The sequence below is a fragment of the Barbus barbus genome (assembly GCF_936440315.1).
Source record: "Barbus barbus genome assembly, chromosome: 12".
Lineage (NCBI taxonomy): Eukaryota > Metazoa > Chordata > Actinopteri > Cypriniformes > Cyprinidae > Barbus > Barbus barbus.
In genome coordinates, this window is record NC_136740.1 from 20,401,033 (window position 1) to 20,417,950 (window position 16,918).

General features: G+C 39.3%; 1 protein-coding gene across 1 annotated transcript; it reads right to left on the reverse strand.

The window, feature by feature from the left end:
- Positions 1 to 2,747: 2,747 nt before the first annotated feature.
- Positions 2,748 to 4,421, reverse strand: LOC306878241 (transcriptional repressor scratch 1-like; the record flags this gene model as incomplete). The annotated part of the gene is made up of 2 exons (XM_079430461.1): positions 4,301 to 4,421; positions 2,748 to 3,472 (listed from the first exon to the last, which is right to left on the reverse strand). The coding sequence occupies exons 1-2, from the start codon at positions 4,413 to 4,415 to the stop codon at positions 2,748 to 2,750; spliced, it is 840 nt and encodes a 279-aa protein (XP_079286587.1). The 5' UTR covers positions 4,416 to 4,421.
- Positions 4,422 to 16,918: the final 12,497 nt, after the last annotated feature.

The window sequence follows — 16,918 nt, forward strand, 5'->3', positions numbered from 1 at the left end:
GAGTACAAGACTTGCTTTAATAGCCTCTGATCTAATCCATCAGTTGACACAGGCACAATTTCAGACATTGCTGATAGTAACCTCATGGATATTGATTCTGGCTTTCCAGAACGAAAACAGCGATGTTACTAATAAGCAGTTTCTTTGACTAAACCCAATCCAATAATCACTTCTGAAAATGTTTATTCTGAGATCAAGCTCGGTCCGAGTTGTAAAAGTAAAGCTGCTCGACTTGAGAGAGCGTTATGGGTTTTGTCAGAGAGCCGAGGACCCCGGAGAACACGGGGAGTACAGAAGACGCAGGAATCACTCAAGGGATGCTGTGATCCTAAAGCAGAGAGACAGGGACGAAACAGCAAACAGATCAACGTGTGCGGCCCCTCGCACAGCTGTCTCCGGTTAAATAATGGCTCCTGCTGATCCCATCCTGCTAGCACAATTACCCAGAGCTCCAGAGACTGGAGCGCAGACGCTCAGAATGCTCGGATAATGATTCCCAGCAAATTGATGACACTGGTGGCCTCGTTTGCACAAGCTAGATTAACCTGAGCGGGAGAGTTTGGTGCTCCTCGCTGAACGAGAACCGAGCAGATACAGATTGAACTGCAGTAAAAGCCACACTTCGTGTTGTGTGTTTGTGAAGTGGATTACATCCTAACACAAAAGGCAGTTTATCTTGCATGCACAGTCACCAAAACTCGACTCGAGTGTAACACATCCCTCACCTTAAGCGGTAAAACAAACACCTAATAACGTGGATTGCTAACATTTATGTGCCATATGCCAAGCGCCACTTGTAAGGACGGAAAAGCATCATGCAGCTCTGCAGCTTCATCATGAAACCTGTTGATTTGAGGTAACAAAAGTGCACGTTTTCTGATCCTACAAAGATTGTGTGGCGAAAATGTCACCCTGAAGGAAACGCAGCACCTGTGGAAATTGTTCCCTCTGGACTTCCATTATTGCCACTCCATTATTTCCATTATATCAGCTTTTGGTGCTACATTAAAAACAACCAATTGCTACTGCCAGAGTGGATATATTGAACCGTAAATAACCATAGCAGGTTTTCACCCGTCCCATCTCTTGGCCTGTGTTGCTTCGTCAGTGCGTGTGCATTGATTTTCATTCACCAAGATTAATTGGCCTCTTTAATAGACTAATTTCACAGAGGAACGGCAATAATCAGGGACAAATGAGCAATAGACTTGGTTTGTTTACTTTGCCTTTATTATGAAGTGCTTAAAATGCCTTGTGTCTTGTGCTTACATCATTTGAACATTGGCTCAAAAAGTCGCAGGACATTTTTTTTGTTCGTTTCTTGAGCAGGTTTAGTGGATTCATCTACAGTAAAAAGGATTTCCCTCTTCAAATGAGTATCTACATGAAGATCATCTCACAAACTGAGCTGTTATTCCTCTTTCGAGGTATAAAAAAGGAAGATTGAGCTAGGTAACATCTACCTGAATCTAGGGTTTTTGTGCTACTTTTTAAGGATTTCTACAATGAAGTGCTTTTAACCTCATGGACACCCAAACTGGAGAAAATTAAGCGTCTGATCTGAGCTGGAAATGCAGTGTGAGTGCATTTCAGAACGGCTATGCAGATGGTACACCTTCCCATCGCTCCAGTCCTTTTCTTGTCCTTGCGTGTCCCTTTGAGTTAACCTCAGAAAAGCCATTACATGTTCCACACTTCTAGAGAATGGTTCTGAATTGCTTAGAGTGGAGTTACAGCACTTTGGGCCTACATCCTAAATCTACGTTTAAATTCGAGGCAGGCAGTGCATAAGCAGAGAGCAAAGAAAGATGGTTTCAACTTATGGATTTAGTCTCACTAAACTCTACATTGGCATTTTCCCTGATGTGGTATTTTTAAATGTTTATTAAGAGTATTGGATCAAAACGTACCTGATTTAGAAAAAACTGCTATAGGTAATACTTTATTACTTTCAAAAAATACCATGCATTATGATTATTGCTTTTTATATTCTTATGAGAACCCCTAGAAATATTGCCCCCTGATACTATCTCTACATTTTGGCAAAATTATAAGCTTTGTGGTATTGGCATAGATTTCTTTTCTTTTCTTTTTGCATGCATTAAGTAGGTATATAAAAAATAATAATCAAATAAATAAACAAACAAACAAAAACATTTTAAAATGATTACCATGGATCTAAATGCTTTGGCATGTTAATAAGACTGGCGTAACCCAAAAGGCAACATTATTGAGAAAGAAAAAGTCCATATGAATCATTAAAATAAATAAATACATGACAATCACACTTTCAGTGCATCATAGAGAATCATACATCCTAGATGAAGTAGTAAAAACAGACAAACAAACATAAATAAATATATATAAAAAAATAAAAATAAATAAATAATACCGGTTTACCTCGATTGTGAATACGTTTGGGCCACTTGCAGCAGTATGATAATATCCACTGACAATACAAAAGAGTTTTATTTTAATGAGGAACATGGTGTCACTCAAACCTTCACTCAACGCAAGTCATAGTCAAGTACTGTGCAGCGCTGAGGTGAACTGTCTGAACGTCATTTGAGGACATGGGTGCTGAAGTGCATGCGAAAGTTCCATATTCCTTGGAACAACTTTGCGAGAAAAAAAATAGAGAAAATTGTGCTATTACTGGGTTTCATTTTGATTGTGAGACATAACTGGGTAAGATAGCGTAATCATCCTAACACGTGACGGGGGAGTGAGCTCTTACAGACCGGAAGTCACGCCTCGATGGACGCGAGCGGCGAGAACGCACCTTTAAAGCACGCCGACTCGTAATGCTTGTTCAGGTAGGACTTGAGCGCGAAAGTTTTGTTGCATCGCTTGCATTTGAAATGCTTAAACGCGGAGTGGGTTTGCATGTGCGCCCGCAGGTTGGAACGGTCGGCGAAGGATTTTCCACAGTGTGCACATCCAAAGGGCTTCTCGCCCGTGTGAGAACGCATGTGGCCCTGCAGTAGCCAAGGTCTACTGAACGCTTTCCCACATATGTCACACTTGTGCTTGAGGTCATGGGTAAGCAGGTGCATGGCCAGGGCTGGCATGGACACGTAGACTTTTCCACACGTCGGGCACTTTTTTGCCATCTTGCTGTCCAGGCTCCGGTGCGTCTGTTTGTGCCTGCTCAGGTTGGAAGACGTTGCGTAGGTTTTGCCACATTCGTTGCACGTGTGCCGCTGGAGGGTCCGCGAGCCACTGAGCACTTTCCGACGGGACCTACCATCCGTGATCAAGAACGCGTCCACGGCGTAACCTTCGCTCACCGCGGTGTCGCCGTTGATGTACCCGGATGTGATCTCAGACTGCGGGCTGTCGGGCTGGTCCGAGTCAGGTGCCCCGTAGTCGCTGTGGTTACTGTCGTAAATCGGTCCTGGAGAAGGTACTTTAGTGCCACCGTCACTTTCTCCATCGTAAACGGCCGGGGTGATGTAGTCACTGATGTAGCCTAGCGTGGAGAGAACAAGATCTTTTATTCAATTATTCATATTCACAAGGGAATCGGGCGAGGACAATGGGGGTTCGGCGATGCAACAACGGCCACTTTTCCGCTCAATTTATCTCCACCTTGGCAAAGGCGACCGGCGACCAGATTGTGCCAGTGCTCTTTGAGATGCATTATGTGTTTAACAAATTCAGCATTTCTCTTTGAATATAATTAGACTTAATGACCACTCACTACAGGAAATTTCAAACAGAATAGGTGTCAGCTTGACTTCACATTATTCCAGAGTTATTTCAGGACAAAGCCGTGAAGCTGTGAAGGATGCCACATTTACTGTGGATTTACAGTATGATCACAGATAGCACTTTTTTACAGTGGGAGATTAATTACCCCCCTTCTAAAGGCACCACCATAAGCACAGTGTGCTGTGCGCAGCTGCCCTAAGCGTTTCTTTGATTTGCAGAATAAACAAACACCTAAGCTCATCTAGAAGTGACTGGGCTCCAAGTTGCTGAGAAGTTAAGCGTTGTTACCAGCTGCAGATTTCCATACGGCATGCATGAGAATGTTACCCTGCGTTTTCAGTGCTGGAATCCCACTAATGTTTGCATTCCCATTATGGTTTCACATAAATCTCAAGCAAAGCCACAGAGGTGCTTAATCCCGCTACTGGATATCTACTTTCCTTCCTGCAGAGTTTAATTCATAAATGAACCCCAAAACCATTCTTCGCAATTTCAGATGTGTTTGATTGTGGTGGCATCTAAAACTCTGCTTGTATTGAGTGAAAGAGCGCTAAATCAAAGTGAATAAGCATTCATTTGCATTTACCTTTGTCGTGTATCCGAAAGCTAAGATCGGTCCTGGACCTGCCGTACGCGCTCTCAAATTCAGTGGATGAGAAATCATCTAGCTTCACCTTTTTCACCAAAAAAGACCTTGGCATGTTTAGAGCGCAGAGCGGAAAGCCTCTTCCAGCACGATATCCTCGCTTTATCCACTGCACAATAAAAGAGTTGGTCCTGCTGGGCTGAAAGTCAAACACCTGAGCGGGGGAAAAGACGCGGAAGCTCCGGAGCTTCAGCTGTGCGCAAGCCGTTCCGCACAGGCGAAATGCAACTTCAGCACTGGACAGCAGCAGCAGCAGCAGATCCGCGTGTCAGAGTACGCTCAGACCCAAATGGAAGCGTTCCAAAAATGGACAGCTTTAAATGCGAGCACGTTTCCGGAGGAGCGGCTGTTAATGTTAAAAGCGGGGGGAGAGAGAGAGTTGTCCGCTGCAGTCTCTGCTCGCGCGGGGTCGGTTTGATGTCTGAGCTCTGCTGATCAGCTGCTGGGATTTATACGCGCGCGATCAGGTGGGAGATAGAGATGCAAGTGCTTAATTTCATCCATCAGAAATCTCCCGGGAACAACATTGGACGAGAATGATTTATTGATGCAGTTATTCGTCTCTCAGTCTATTTTTTTCTACGTTCACGGCGCCCGCCATGTTTCTGCGGAATAAGAATTTATTGTTATGAAAAGTCTAGTTACGACAATCTGAGTCTCATCCAAAACTGCACATTACATAAATGAAAGCAAATCACTTTTTTTTTTTTTTTTGGATGTATCTCGCTACAATCCAGCCCGCTCCCTAAGGTCGCAAAACTCTGGACTTTTGGTAGTACCTAGGATAGCAAAGTCCACTAAAGGAGGTAGAGCTTTTTCACATTTGGCTCCCAAACTCTGGAATAGCCTTCCTGATAACGTTCGGGGTTCAGACACACTCTCTCTGTTTAAATCTAGATTAAAGACACATCTCTTTAGCCAAGCATTCACATAATGCATCTTATAATCTTGTACTGCAGTTATATCTGATCAAATGTACATTATTATTATTCTTTAGCTTGGGCTGAACAAATAATTTTTGCCTAGATGGAACAGCAGCTATGCTAATTATGTCTCTATTTGTTTCTCTGTTTCTGTCACGGGATTAACATCCCATGGAATTACAGAAGCTTCAGTCTGGATCCAACCCTTAAATGATCTGAGATGACCGAACACCTGAGAAAAGATAATGCCAACCCCTCAGAGGACCTCAGAGGATGCCAGTGCTCAGACAACATATAGAATTACCACATTTTGCCATAAGTTAAATATATTAAGGTTCTGCAATATATAAATATATTGTGGAAACTTAATTTCCTGTAGAGCTGCTTTGCAACGATTTGTATCGTAAAAAGCGCTATACATATAAACTTGAACTTGATTTTTTTTTTCCTTCTTTCTCTAACAGTAAGCATAATATATATAAAAAAGCAGTGACACCTCAAACTTGGTCTGTTCCTCGTTTCCACTGGTCGTTTTTAGCACCTCTATTTTGAAAGCTTGCATAAAATACATTCGACATCCACAGACATCCCATTAAAATTGTTCTGTTTGCTTTTTAACCTGTAGTACATGCATCACAAATATTAACAGAGAAAGTTAGCATTACCAGTAGAAATACATTTTATTTAAACTATATGGGCATATACTTTAGATATATGTTGTTTTTGTGCCACAGATGTTCAAGAAAACATATCCTTACTGTTTTGAAAAAGAAAAAAAACCACCAAGGTAAGAAGCAGACATCAAGTACCGAAAGATGATTATCAGAGAATACAAATGACCTACTGAGCTGCTGTTATACCTTTTCAGACATAAAATGTGCTCAAACATGGACTTGTTTAGGTTGTTTAGCAATGTTACTTTAAATCTCTCTGTGATTTGTATTAAAGGAGTTAGGTTTGTGAAAATTAAAATGTTTGACCAAAGTGAAGCAAAGATAATAATCGGAATCTAATTCAAAAAGTGTCTAAAAGAATGAAAACACTTTGTATTTTTCTTTTTCTTTCTTTCTTTCTTTGACAATAATAATGACAATAATTATATGGCATAATAATAATAATAATACATCCACAAACTCACTAAAAGGTCAACCCTTTGCATAATACACGTTAACACCAAAATATTTCTCTTAATATTTTCATTTGAGTTAGAAACATTAGCAGTAATTTACTTGATTCATTTTGTTTTCAATGTAAAAAAAACTACCCACTTAATCGGAAACAAAGTAGTGCCAAGTTCATTAGTCTTTTATTCCACTTCGAATTTCATAACTCAAAAACCCATAACCCACAGGTATAAATAACAGAAACTATTTAGTGTGTATACTCTAACTTAAATTAAATCAAAGATGCTAAGATGAACAAAAATGTTTACGCTGCATATTCTTCTTTTGGCACAGTGACATAAATATAAAGAAAGTACTTTGTGTTTTCCAAAAAACAAACAAACAAACAAAAAAACAACTATAACAGAGGCCAAAAGCCAATATTATTAACCCTAACCCTACAAGCTATTATTAATTATTTGAGAACATATAGTAAGCTTTTCAGACATAAAGTACTCCCAAAACATGCCTATTTTCTATACAGTATTACCTAAAATCTCATCCACTCCATGCTATCACTAACTAATCACCTGCCTAATCTCTCTGTGATTTTTAGCAGCAGTGCTAGTTTACAGCTGGTGCTCGTGTGCAGTGGCAGGCAGGCAAGCACAGAGGAGCGCGAGATTCAGGCTTTGCAGCTGCTGCGGCCCCCTCCACGAGCAGATGGAGCCTAGTGGGAACAAGACGGGGAGGGTGGGGGGTAAGGGAAACTCAAAATCACTAGAAGAGAGAGAGAGGCAAAGAGTTTGAGAGAGGAGGTTGCAGTGTTGAACTGATCAACACAAATTTGGTAAATGGTCTGAAAGTAGTTACCGGTTCTGTCAGTTTGGCACTAAACTGGACCGTTTTGATTTGCGCTTAGAGTTTCAAGAGATTTCTTCAAGGTTTTAAGGTGAAATATCCTGATTATAGCTGGTTAACGTAAATGCATTGAACTGAATTAACATAAATTATGCAGACACTAGAAACATTGAAAAACTCAAACACATTTTTCAATAAAAAGCTTAAAAAAAAATTATATATATATATATATATATATATATATATATATATATATATATATATATATATATATATATATATTGTGACGAGTCGGCTGCCTCCCCCCTGTCCATCATCACCACCCCGTCCCATATTCGCCGCCCTTCACCAGGCTCCCGACAGGAGTGGGTGTGTGAGAGAGGAGGGGCGCTGAAACAGCCAGGGCTGGCGGCGTGTGATGAGGCGCACCTGACGTGAATAGAGCCTCATCACCGCCGCCGTTAAATGCCGAACGCGCCTCTCCTCGGGAGACCGGTCTCTTCCCCGTGCATGCACGCTGGTGTCCTCGTGGGTCCAGGAAAGGGAGCGTAGAGGGAACTACCTGCCGCCGCCAGAGACGCGAGCGGCCGGACCCGCAGTCCGGCCGACACTGCACCCGCGATACGGCCGTCGGGCAAGGACGCCGGGCCGTGGAATCCCGTCGAGCACCCGGGGATGAAGGAGTTGGACGAAGCCGCCACAGAAGCCGCCGTCACCCGCGCCCCGGGACCTCCAGACGGGAGCGCGTGCGGCCGCCGGACTCCGCCCCTTACCTGGACCCTTCCCTCCTGAACACTGCCCTCCTTCACGAGCCCCGCAGCACAACGAGGACACCAGATCCCTGTTTATTTTGGACACTTTTCCCCCTTTGGACACTTTATTTTCCCTGTATTTTGTTTAATAAAAACCTCTCCGAGGCTTGACGCCACGCCCACTGTGTCTGTCGTTGGCTCCTCCCGCCACTATATATATATATATATATATATATATATAAAATAAACAATATTATATATTGTCTAAATAAAATAAAAACAATACACTAAAAATAAATATAATGAGCATGCACAATTTAATATTCTGCAAAATACAGATAACTTAAATTCTAATACAAGCTGATAACGGTTATTGTACCGATATATCATGCATATGTCTTGTAGACAATTCTTTACACTCAAACTACAATAACAGAGGTCTCGGTGCGCAAATGAAGGCGACAGCATTAGCATTAATAACACTACAAGCCAGAAATGCTGGTCTAGGAGTAAAACATACCTTGCCCTTTCTTTTCTCGTGACTTCAGTAAAACTTACTACATTGGCAAACCAGGGAAACAAACAGCCAAGATTCCACTAAAGTTAGTGGGTGGCACCGCAATTCACACACTATGTAATATGTACTACAAACTCTCTCTCCTTCCTCTCTCTCCCACCACATTCATAGCAAATTGAGGATGATGCAAGTGATGGTGGGTAATTAGGATTCTCTCCTCCTCTTTGTCTCGAGCGCTTGAGCGATTTAAGTCATCACCACACAAGTGTCAGTGGGGCTGCTGCAGATCTTTGCCCCAAGCTCTTTCCTTTACAAGAGTCAGCCTCCATCTGTGCCTTTGTAGTTTCTTCATCCTGATGAGGAGAGAGGCTCCAAGGTAATTGCCTTGAATCAGTGAAATTGCATTTCTATACTTGACAAGCCTTTCTGTGAAAGAGTAACATACCGGAGACTGGGAATTCTGTTTTGGAGAGCGGAAGAAAAGAGAGGAGAGAGAGATATCATTTAATTCTGCCGACAGTCAAACAATGGTGTGTCAGAAGTGATCAGAGGTTACATCCTTCTGAACCGTAAGACACGGAGCCAAGGGAGAGAGATATTAACACTTGCTCGGAGACGATATTATAGCCTACTCTGACACGTAAACAGACACGCACATACAAAAGCACATGCTGCGTTAACAATCTACTCCTGCATTCATCTCCCTGCGGATCACTGAAAGCCTCTCAGATGTTTTCCCAGGTCACTGTGATGAGCCCGATCACTCAGAGCAGACTCACTGCCAAAAGAAACTGACCTGGGATTGACATCCTATTGAATTCTGTATCCTGAATAATAGGGGAGAACAGGGATGGTTGTAACATGGGTGTTCATGAGTTGAGCACCTTCAGTTTAACCACTGAGAAATAGGTATCATACATGACCGCCAAGCCCATAAGGTAAAAGTAGTGTAGATGTTGTAAGGCTCTGTGTATGAAAAGAAAAAGGAAAATAAAACAAACAAACAAAAAAAAAAAAACAGGTAAAAAATATAAAAAAATTCACTTCTAGCTTATAATTTCATTTGCAACTAATGTTTCATAAATTACAGAACTAACACCATCTCAATCAGCAGATTCTTTCTTGTGTGTGTGGTTAGTTTATATATATATATATATATATATATATATATATATATATATATATATATATATATATATATATATATATATATATATATATATATATATATATATCATTTTCTCTCATTTTTGTTTAAAGTACTAAAATAACTAAGACTAAATAAAATGAAACTAAAACATAAAAATTATATAGACATAGATAGAAAATATACAACAAAATCACTAAAATATTACAATTAAAATGATACCAGAAAATATAAAATCAAATCTAACTGAAAATATTATTAGAAACTATAATAGTAGATTAATGATAAAATAACAGTAATACACTGCTAGCCCATGCTTTATATTTGCCCAATAATTTTTCCTTGTTTGAGTTTGGGCAAGTGGTTGATGGGGGCTGAATATAATTTTTTAAATAATTCTGAAAAAAACCTAAATTTGATTAACAAAATGCAAAATGTAAACTAATTTCTATGTTGCACTGTTACATCCCAACCCACCTGTCACATTTCCCCCTGGTAGTGGGGCTGGTTGTAATGGCAGCACATTTACATTTATTCATTTAGCAGACACTTTTATCCAAAGTGATTCATCATAAGGAGGCAAATAAACACAGGAAGTGCCTGTAATACAAAGTTTCAGGCATTGTTCAGATTAGTACAAACTAGATGGGGAGGGATTAAGGTACTTTTTTTTTTTAAGATGAAGTCAAATGGTGATGAAAGAGATGAGTTTTCAGGTCTTGCTTGAAAATTGTCAGGGATTCAGCACTCTTTGCACATTCAAGGAATAGTTCACCCAAAAATTTAAATTTCTTGAAAGTTTACTCATCCATGTAGGTGAGTTTATTTCTTAATTTAAATTTAGCAATAAATCACTTGCTCATACAATGGATCCTCTGCACTGAATGGGTGCCTTCAGAATGAGTGTCCATACAGCTGACAAAAACACCACAATAATCCACAAATAATCCACAAGACTTTAGTTCAGGGGCCACCAAATTCGGTCCTGCAGGGCCGGTGTCCTGCAGAGTTTAGCTCCAACCCTAATCAAACACCTGAAGCAGCTAATCAAGGTCTTAGGTATACTTAAAACTTCCAGGCAGGTGTGTTGAGGTAAGTTGGAGATAAACTCTGCAGGACACTGGCCCTCCAGGATCAAGTTTGATGACCCCTGCTCTAGTTAATCAGTTAATGTATTGTGAAGCCAAAAGTCCATACAAGTCCATAATAGTGTCTCCCGAGTGAAAAAGCTGTTGTCCTTTCACATCAGACTCCACTAACATATTTGTTTAGAACTGCTTTAGACTGTTTTTGCTTGTAAACAGTGATTGATCTAAATACATTTCTCTCCTGATTTGGATTTTTTTCAAGAGACAAAGCTACATTATGGGTAGATAATTTTAGTTGGAATCAATGGTTTGAAGTTAAAAACATGTGAATGATGGATTTATTGATCACAAACACAAAGCTTGTGAATTACTTACATTATTTGAGGATTGTTTTGATGTTTTTATCAGCAGTTTGAACTCTCATTCTGACGGCACCCATTCACTGTATAGGATCCATTAGTGAGCAAGTGACATAATGCTAAATGTCTCCAAATCTGTTCAACTTAAAAAAAATAAAATAAACTTTACATCTTAGATGGCCTGAGAGGGTGAGTAAATGTTTAACACATATTCATTTTTGGGTGAACTATTCATTTATATTCCTAATATGGTAAATAAAATAATAAAATAAAATAAAAAGATGCCTTACAATGTTAAAGCAGAAAGTGTTACAACCATTGCCACTCACTCCCTATCAATAGCAAAGGGCAACCTCCTAAACATTGAGGCTGTCAGCTTGGCCTAACAGCACAGCGTTTTGCAGCTGAAGTTCTCTGATTGGCTGTTGCCCCACCTAATAGAAAGGCTGAATACCGTCTGTTCAGTCAAGCTGTCAACCCTCATCACAAATAAAAACACCCAGGGCAAACAAAAATTAGTGATATTAGAAAAATACAGCAATGGTTGCAATAAAAATGCCTACATTTCAAAACACAAAAGCAGTATATGCAAAACCACAATCAAATCTAGAGAAACTTTCCAAAACATGTTGATTGTCAAATTTCCAGTTTTGCAAATAGCAGCATAGCCCACCTGGCAATGTCTCTGACAAGCAGATGGGTTCAGAATTATATTTCATTAAAACACAAACAGACCAGAGGGTGCCCCCACGATGCTTTTCCCATGGCATGTGTGTCTTGGCTACACAACAGGAACAGGGTTTCACAAAGAGTAGGTTTCTATATCAGGATTTCTAGTGGATGTTTTCCCTCCCGCAATTAGAGCACAGTCTACGGGTAAAAGTGTGACCCTGTGTCTGACCCATCGTTTGGCCGGTCTCCATCAAGGTCCAAATGGCCAATAGCTCAAGCGTGCACTGACCAGCATGTACTTTGGCTACCATCTGACAAAGTCACCTATCACTTGCAGGACTGTGGTCTGGTGACAGAGGGACTACATTAATCTTATTTGTCATAAGCAGTCTCTTGGGAGAGGAACGAGCCAGCCTGGGACTCAGCAAAGCCTCTTTATCTCACCCAATCATGAAAACAGACCCACACACACACACACACACACACACACACACACACACAGCCCTATCTCTGGCTGGCAGTCTGGAGCTCTAATTAGATGTGATAGTTAAAGAGACTGAAAATGGGGACAAAAGCCACATTATGCAAATGGTGTTTGATTTTTGCCCATTCTCTCCTCAGTCTCTCGCTTTCTTTCGCTCTCTGCCTCTTTCTCTACACTCTTTTTTCGCACTGTGTACCCAACTTGTGAAAGGAAGGAGAAAAAAGAGAAAGGGAGAATTTTGTGCTGTACTGGCCTCAGTGTGTGCCCTTCCATGTGTGAAGACTCAGCTGAGTAGGTCCGATAATTGGACACTTTGGCTGGAGATAGTTTCATAATGGAGAGGCTTGTCATTGTATTGTATGAGTGTGTTTGTGAGTATGTGTGGGTGTGAGTGGCTTTTTAGGCATAAGACACAGGAGATTTTACTGAGCGGGTTCAGCAAAATCATGCTGCAAAAAACATGAGGTATGGGGGACTGTGGGTTCAGATAAAAAATACAGCGTAACAAGAGAGGAATGTTTCACGAAACACTATAAAACATGGCAGATATGCTGTACTTCAAGAATGCCAAGTCATTTCGACCCACTTTACATTGCATTTTTGTGCATTTAGCAGACACTTTCATATAAATATATACACAAACACAATTGACTTTATATCAGTTCATGCATTCATAAAATCAAAACTAGTACACTGACATTTCTAGCACCAATTTCATCCTAAAAAATTAGGGACACATTGTTATAAAATTTCTAGCCGATACAGATAATTATGTTGATAATATTAAAAATATTTATATAAATGTATATTATTATGCAATAGCCATTATTATTATTATTAATAATAATAATAATAATAATAATAATAATAATAATATTGTTGTTGTTGTTGCTGTTAAATAATATTTAACAATACAAATATTTATTAAAATAATTTCTTAAATTCTAAAGTAAATATAAATAAAATAAATATTAAATAAATGATTATTGAATTATTAAATTATAAATTATTACTTATATATATATATATATATATATATATATATATATATAAAAATTACTCGTATATATACATATTGTCACGAATCCGGTCTATGAACTTCCGTTCACTCACCACCAGAGGTCACTCGCTCACCACATTGACTTTTGCACTACACTAACTGTTGCACGTCATCCCCGGACTACAATTCCCATCATCCATTGCACTGATGACACACACACAGCTGATTGCACTGATCACACAGCTGATTCCCATCACACGCCTTACTTAAACCATGGACTCCTTCAGTCAGATCGCCGAGTATTGTATAGCGTATATCACGCTCCTAGCGATAGCTACTCTACGGAGCCCACTTAGTTTTTGTAGTCTTGTCTTGCCTGTTTTCTAGTGTTTTGATTCTTGCCCGTGTTTCCTGGATTAACCCTTTGCCTATACTGTTCGGACTGTTTGCACCTCGCTTGGACTATTGCTCGTATACTGGATTATCTCTCTGCCTTGCCCTGTTGGATACTGTTCGCCGATCGTAGACCCATGCTTGCCCTAGGATTACTCTTTGTCTTGCCTGTGTTGTACCTGTTTGCCATTGCATGAACCTTGCTTGTTTTGTGACCACGTCCCTGAATAAAAGCCTTGCAAATGGATCTGCTCGCCTCTTGTCGGCTCCGTAACACATATATATAATTACTAATAAATAATAATAATAATAATTGACTAAAATATATACTAAAAATAAAAAGTTTAAAATAATACTTTTAAATTTTAAATACTAAAATATTTAAACAATATTATAATTTATTTGATCAATTATTATCAATAATATAATGTTTTAAGTAATTATGTTGTACAAGTAATAATGAATAATTTATAACTAAACTAATTTCATGTCATAATAATTTATATAAACGATATATATAATTTAGGCATCACATTTGTAAAAACTCTAGTTAAAAAGTCTAATATCTGTACCAATAACAGATATGGTACCAATATATTGTGCTTCCCCACTGAAACTTCATGACATTATCCACCCTCTATGCTAATAAGACCCATGAAAATGTCTTTTATTTACTCTTCAGAACAAGCTTTGGGTATGTCCCCATCGCCCTCTGCGTTTGACCTATTAAAGCTCACCAGCGCAGAAAGCTGATTATACGTGCACCGCACCATTGTTTCCTCGTATGAATGAATCAGGCTGGCCACTGTGAATGGCTGAGCACAATGTACTAACATACACCAGACAATGACCTTATAATTAACAGATCATGATGAAAAGAATAGACAGAAAGGAAAGTAGAGGAGAGGGAACGGAGGCATTTGAAAATAGACATGACTTGGCAGGGAACTCTAACCCTGCAGACAAAGAGTACAAGGTCAAATGAATTAATCTGATTAGCATGTTTATTCTGAATCCATTCCCCCGAGTGCAAGACCCTTTCTCACCCAACAAAACCAACCATCCTGCACTCACTGATGGAAGATAATTAGCCAAAGAGTTGAAGGGAAGAAAGCTATTTACGAGTACACAGAAAGAAAGATTTCCCTAATATCCAAGAACTGTGTGCCAATGATCCTACAGATGAATCTGTGTGTGTTTGTGTGTGTAATTGTGAAGTTTATCGTCTCTCTGTTGGAGTCTGAGAGCAGTGCCTTCTTTGCTCTTAAGCATGAAGTCTGGAAGAGATAATTAGTTCATCTGACTCCATTCAGTACACTGGCAGACGGTCTATGAGCTGGCATTGCTGCACTGCTTTGTTACAGAGAAGACATGGGACTAATATTACTTATAGCAGTCGCTGCATGAATTAGGACAGGAAAAAGTATTTTAATATTCACTTTAACTTCAAAACCAAGACAAACAAATATTTCAAATGCCTCTAAACTACTGTAGGTATGAGGAAACTCTGTAAAGACACTTCTGGTTAGTGCTTTTTCAATACAATGACTTCACATGTTTGTGCTAACCATGTGCATGTGCAATATGTGACAAGCAATAAAAACTCTTTCATATTAATTTAAACTATTGAAAATCCTGCTTCTCCTAGCTGTATATTAAAATTCATATGTCCTGATTGGCTGTGATTGTGTTTCATCATGCAGATTTTTCACTGTCAGTGTGGAAAGGCAAATTACTTGAGGTTAGAAATTTGCCGCATGGTTAAAACACAGTGTAAGAACACGCTTTTACTATTTCATGCAAAAAAAGATGATATATCAAACACTGGACAGATTAAATGTATTCGATCCGCTGCGTTTTGCCCAGGATGCCAAACTAATTCAGAGAGTATTAAGAATTTCTTTAAAAGATGGTTCATCAAAAAATTAAAATCTATAAAATATAAATGTATTTTAAAATGAAAAATCATACTCACCCTCATGTCATTCCAAACCTGTATGACATTCTTTTTTTCCGCTGAACACAAAAGAAGATATTTTGAAGAATGTTCATTTTTTGACAATGCAAGTCAATGGGAACTGAAATGGTTTAGTTAACTTTCTTCAAAATATATTCTTTAGTGTTTCACAGAAGAAAGTAAGTCGTATAGGTTTGGAAAGACATGAGGGAGCACAAATGATGACAGCATTTTCATTTTTGTGTGGTCTATCCCTTTAAAGAATCTACTAAATACTTGCACATCAATCCCTTTGTCTCTCTCTCTCTCTCTATGGTCCTCTCTGGCTGAGAAAGATTGGGCAAAAAAAAAACAAAAGCAAAAAAAATCTCATTATCCTCTAAGTGCGTGATGGAGTCTATAAGTGCAGTGAGGTAGACATCAGATGGAGAAGAATGAGGCAGCTGAGCTCTCTTCCACAGATAACCCCTCTCTGAGATTGATAGCAGGACAGACTTGATGCCATATTGGTGTGGACTGGCTTTGTGATGTTTATCTCAAGGGAGAGAATCATCACATCAAGGTTAACACAAGATGAACAGTTTATGGGCAGTAAAGACAAACCCTGAGTTCAGCTGCAGGTGTGGCAGAGCTCAGTGTGCTTGTGTGTGGGGACTACAGGCGAAGACTCTGATCTGAAATCAATTTCTGAGTGACTCAAAGATGGACATACAGTACCGTACTGTATGTGCATGATGAAATCAATTAAATATGCAACTTGTTGACTTTAGCTTTCTAATACACTAAGTTGGACAGCATTCAAATTCTGATCAGTCACAAAGTTAGACATCATCACCTTGCATGCTTGTTTATTAAATACTAAACTTTGCAGATATTCTATTGTGATATAAGATTGTACACCATAACTCAAGTGAAATCTTAGTAAAACCAAGACAGACTGTATCAGTTGTGTCAAGTTCTGACATCCTAACTATTCAAATTTAAACAATGCTACACAAACCTAAGCAAGCCCTTGTACTAATGTTAGCAACATCTGGCCTAGATCAAAATGTGTTAAAGTTAAAGGGGTTATCGGATGCGAAATGCACTGTTACAAATTGTTTGAACTGAAATGTGTGTTGGCAGTGTGTGTACACAACCACCCTATAATGATAAAGAGCCACCCAGTGTTTTTTTTGTTTTTTTTTAATCTTGTTAAATCATTTCCCCTTTCTCATATCAAGCGATTCTCAGATGCCTGTCAGTGTGACGTCACACGTACCCAGGCCCCTCCCACGATTGTTGATTGACACTAGCATTTTA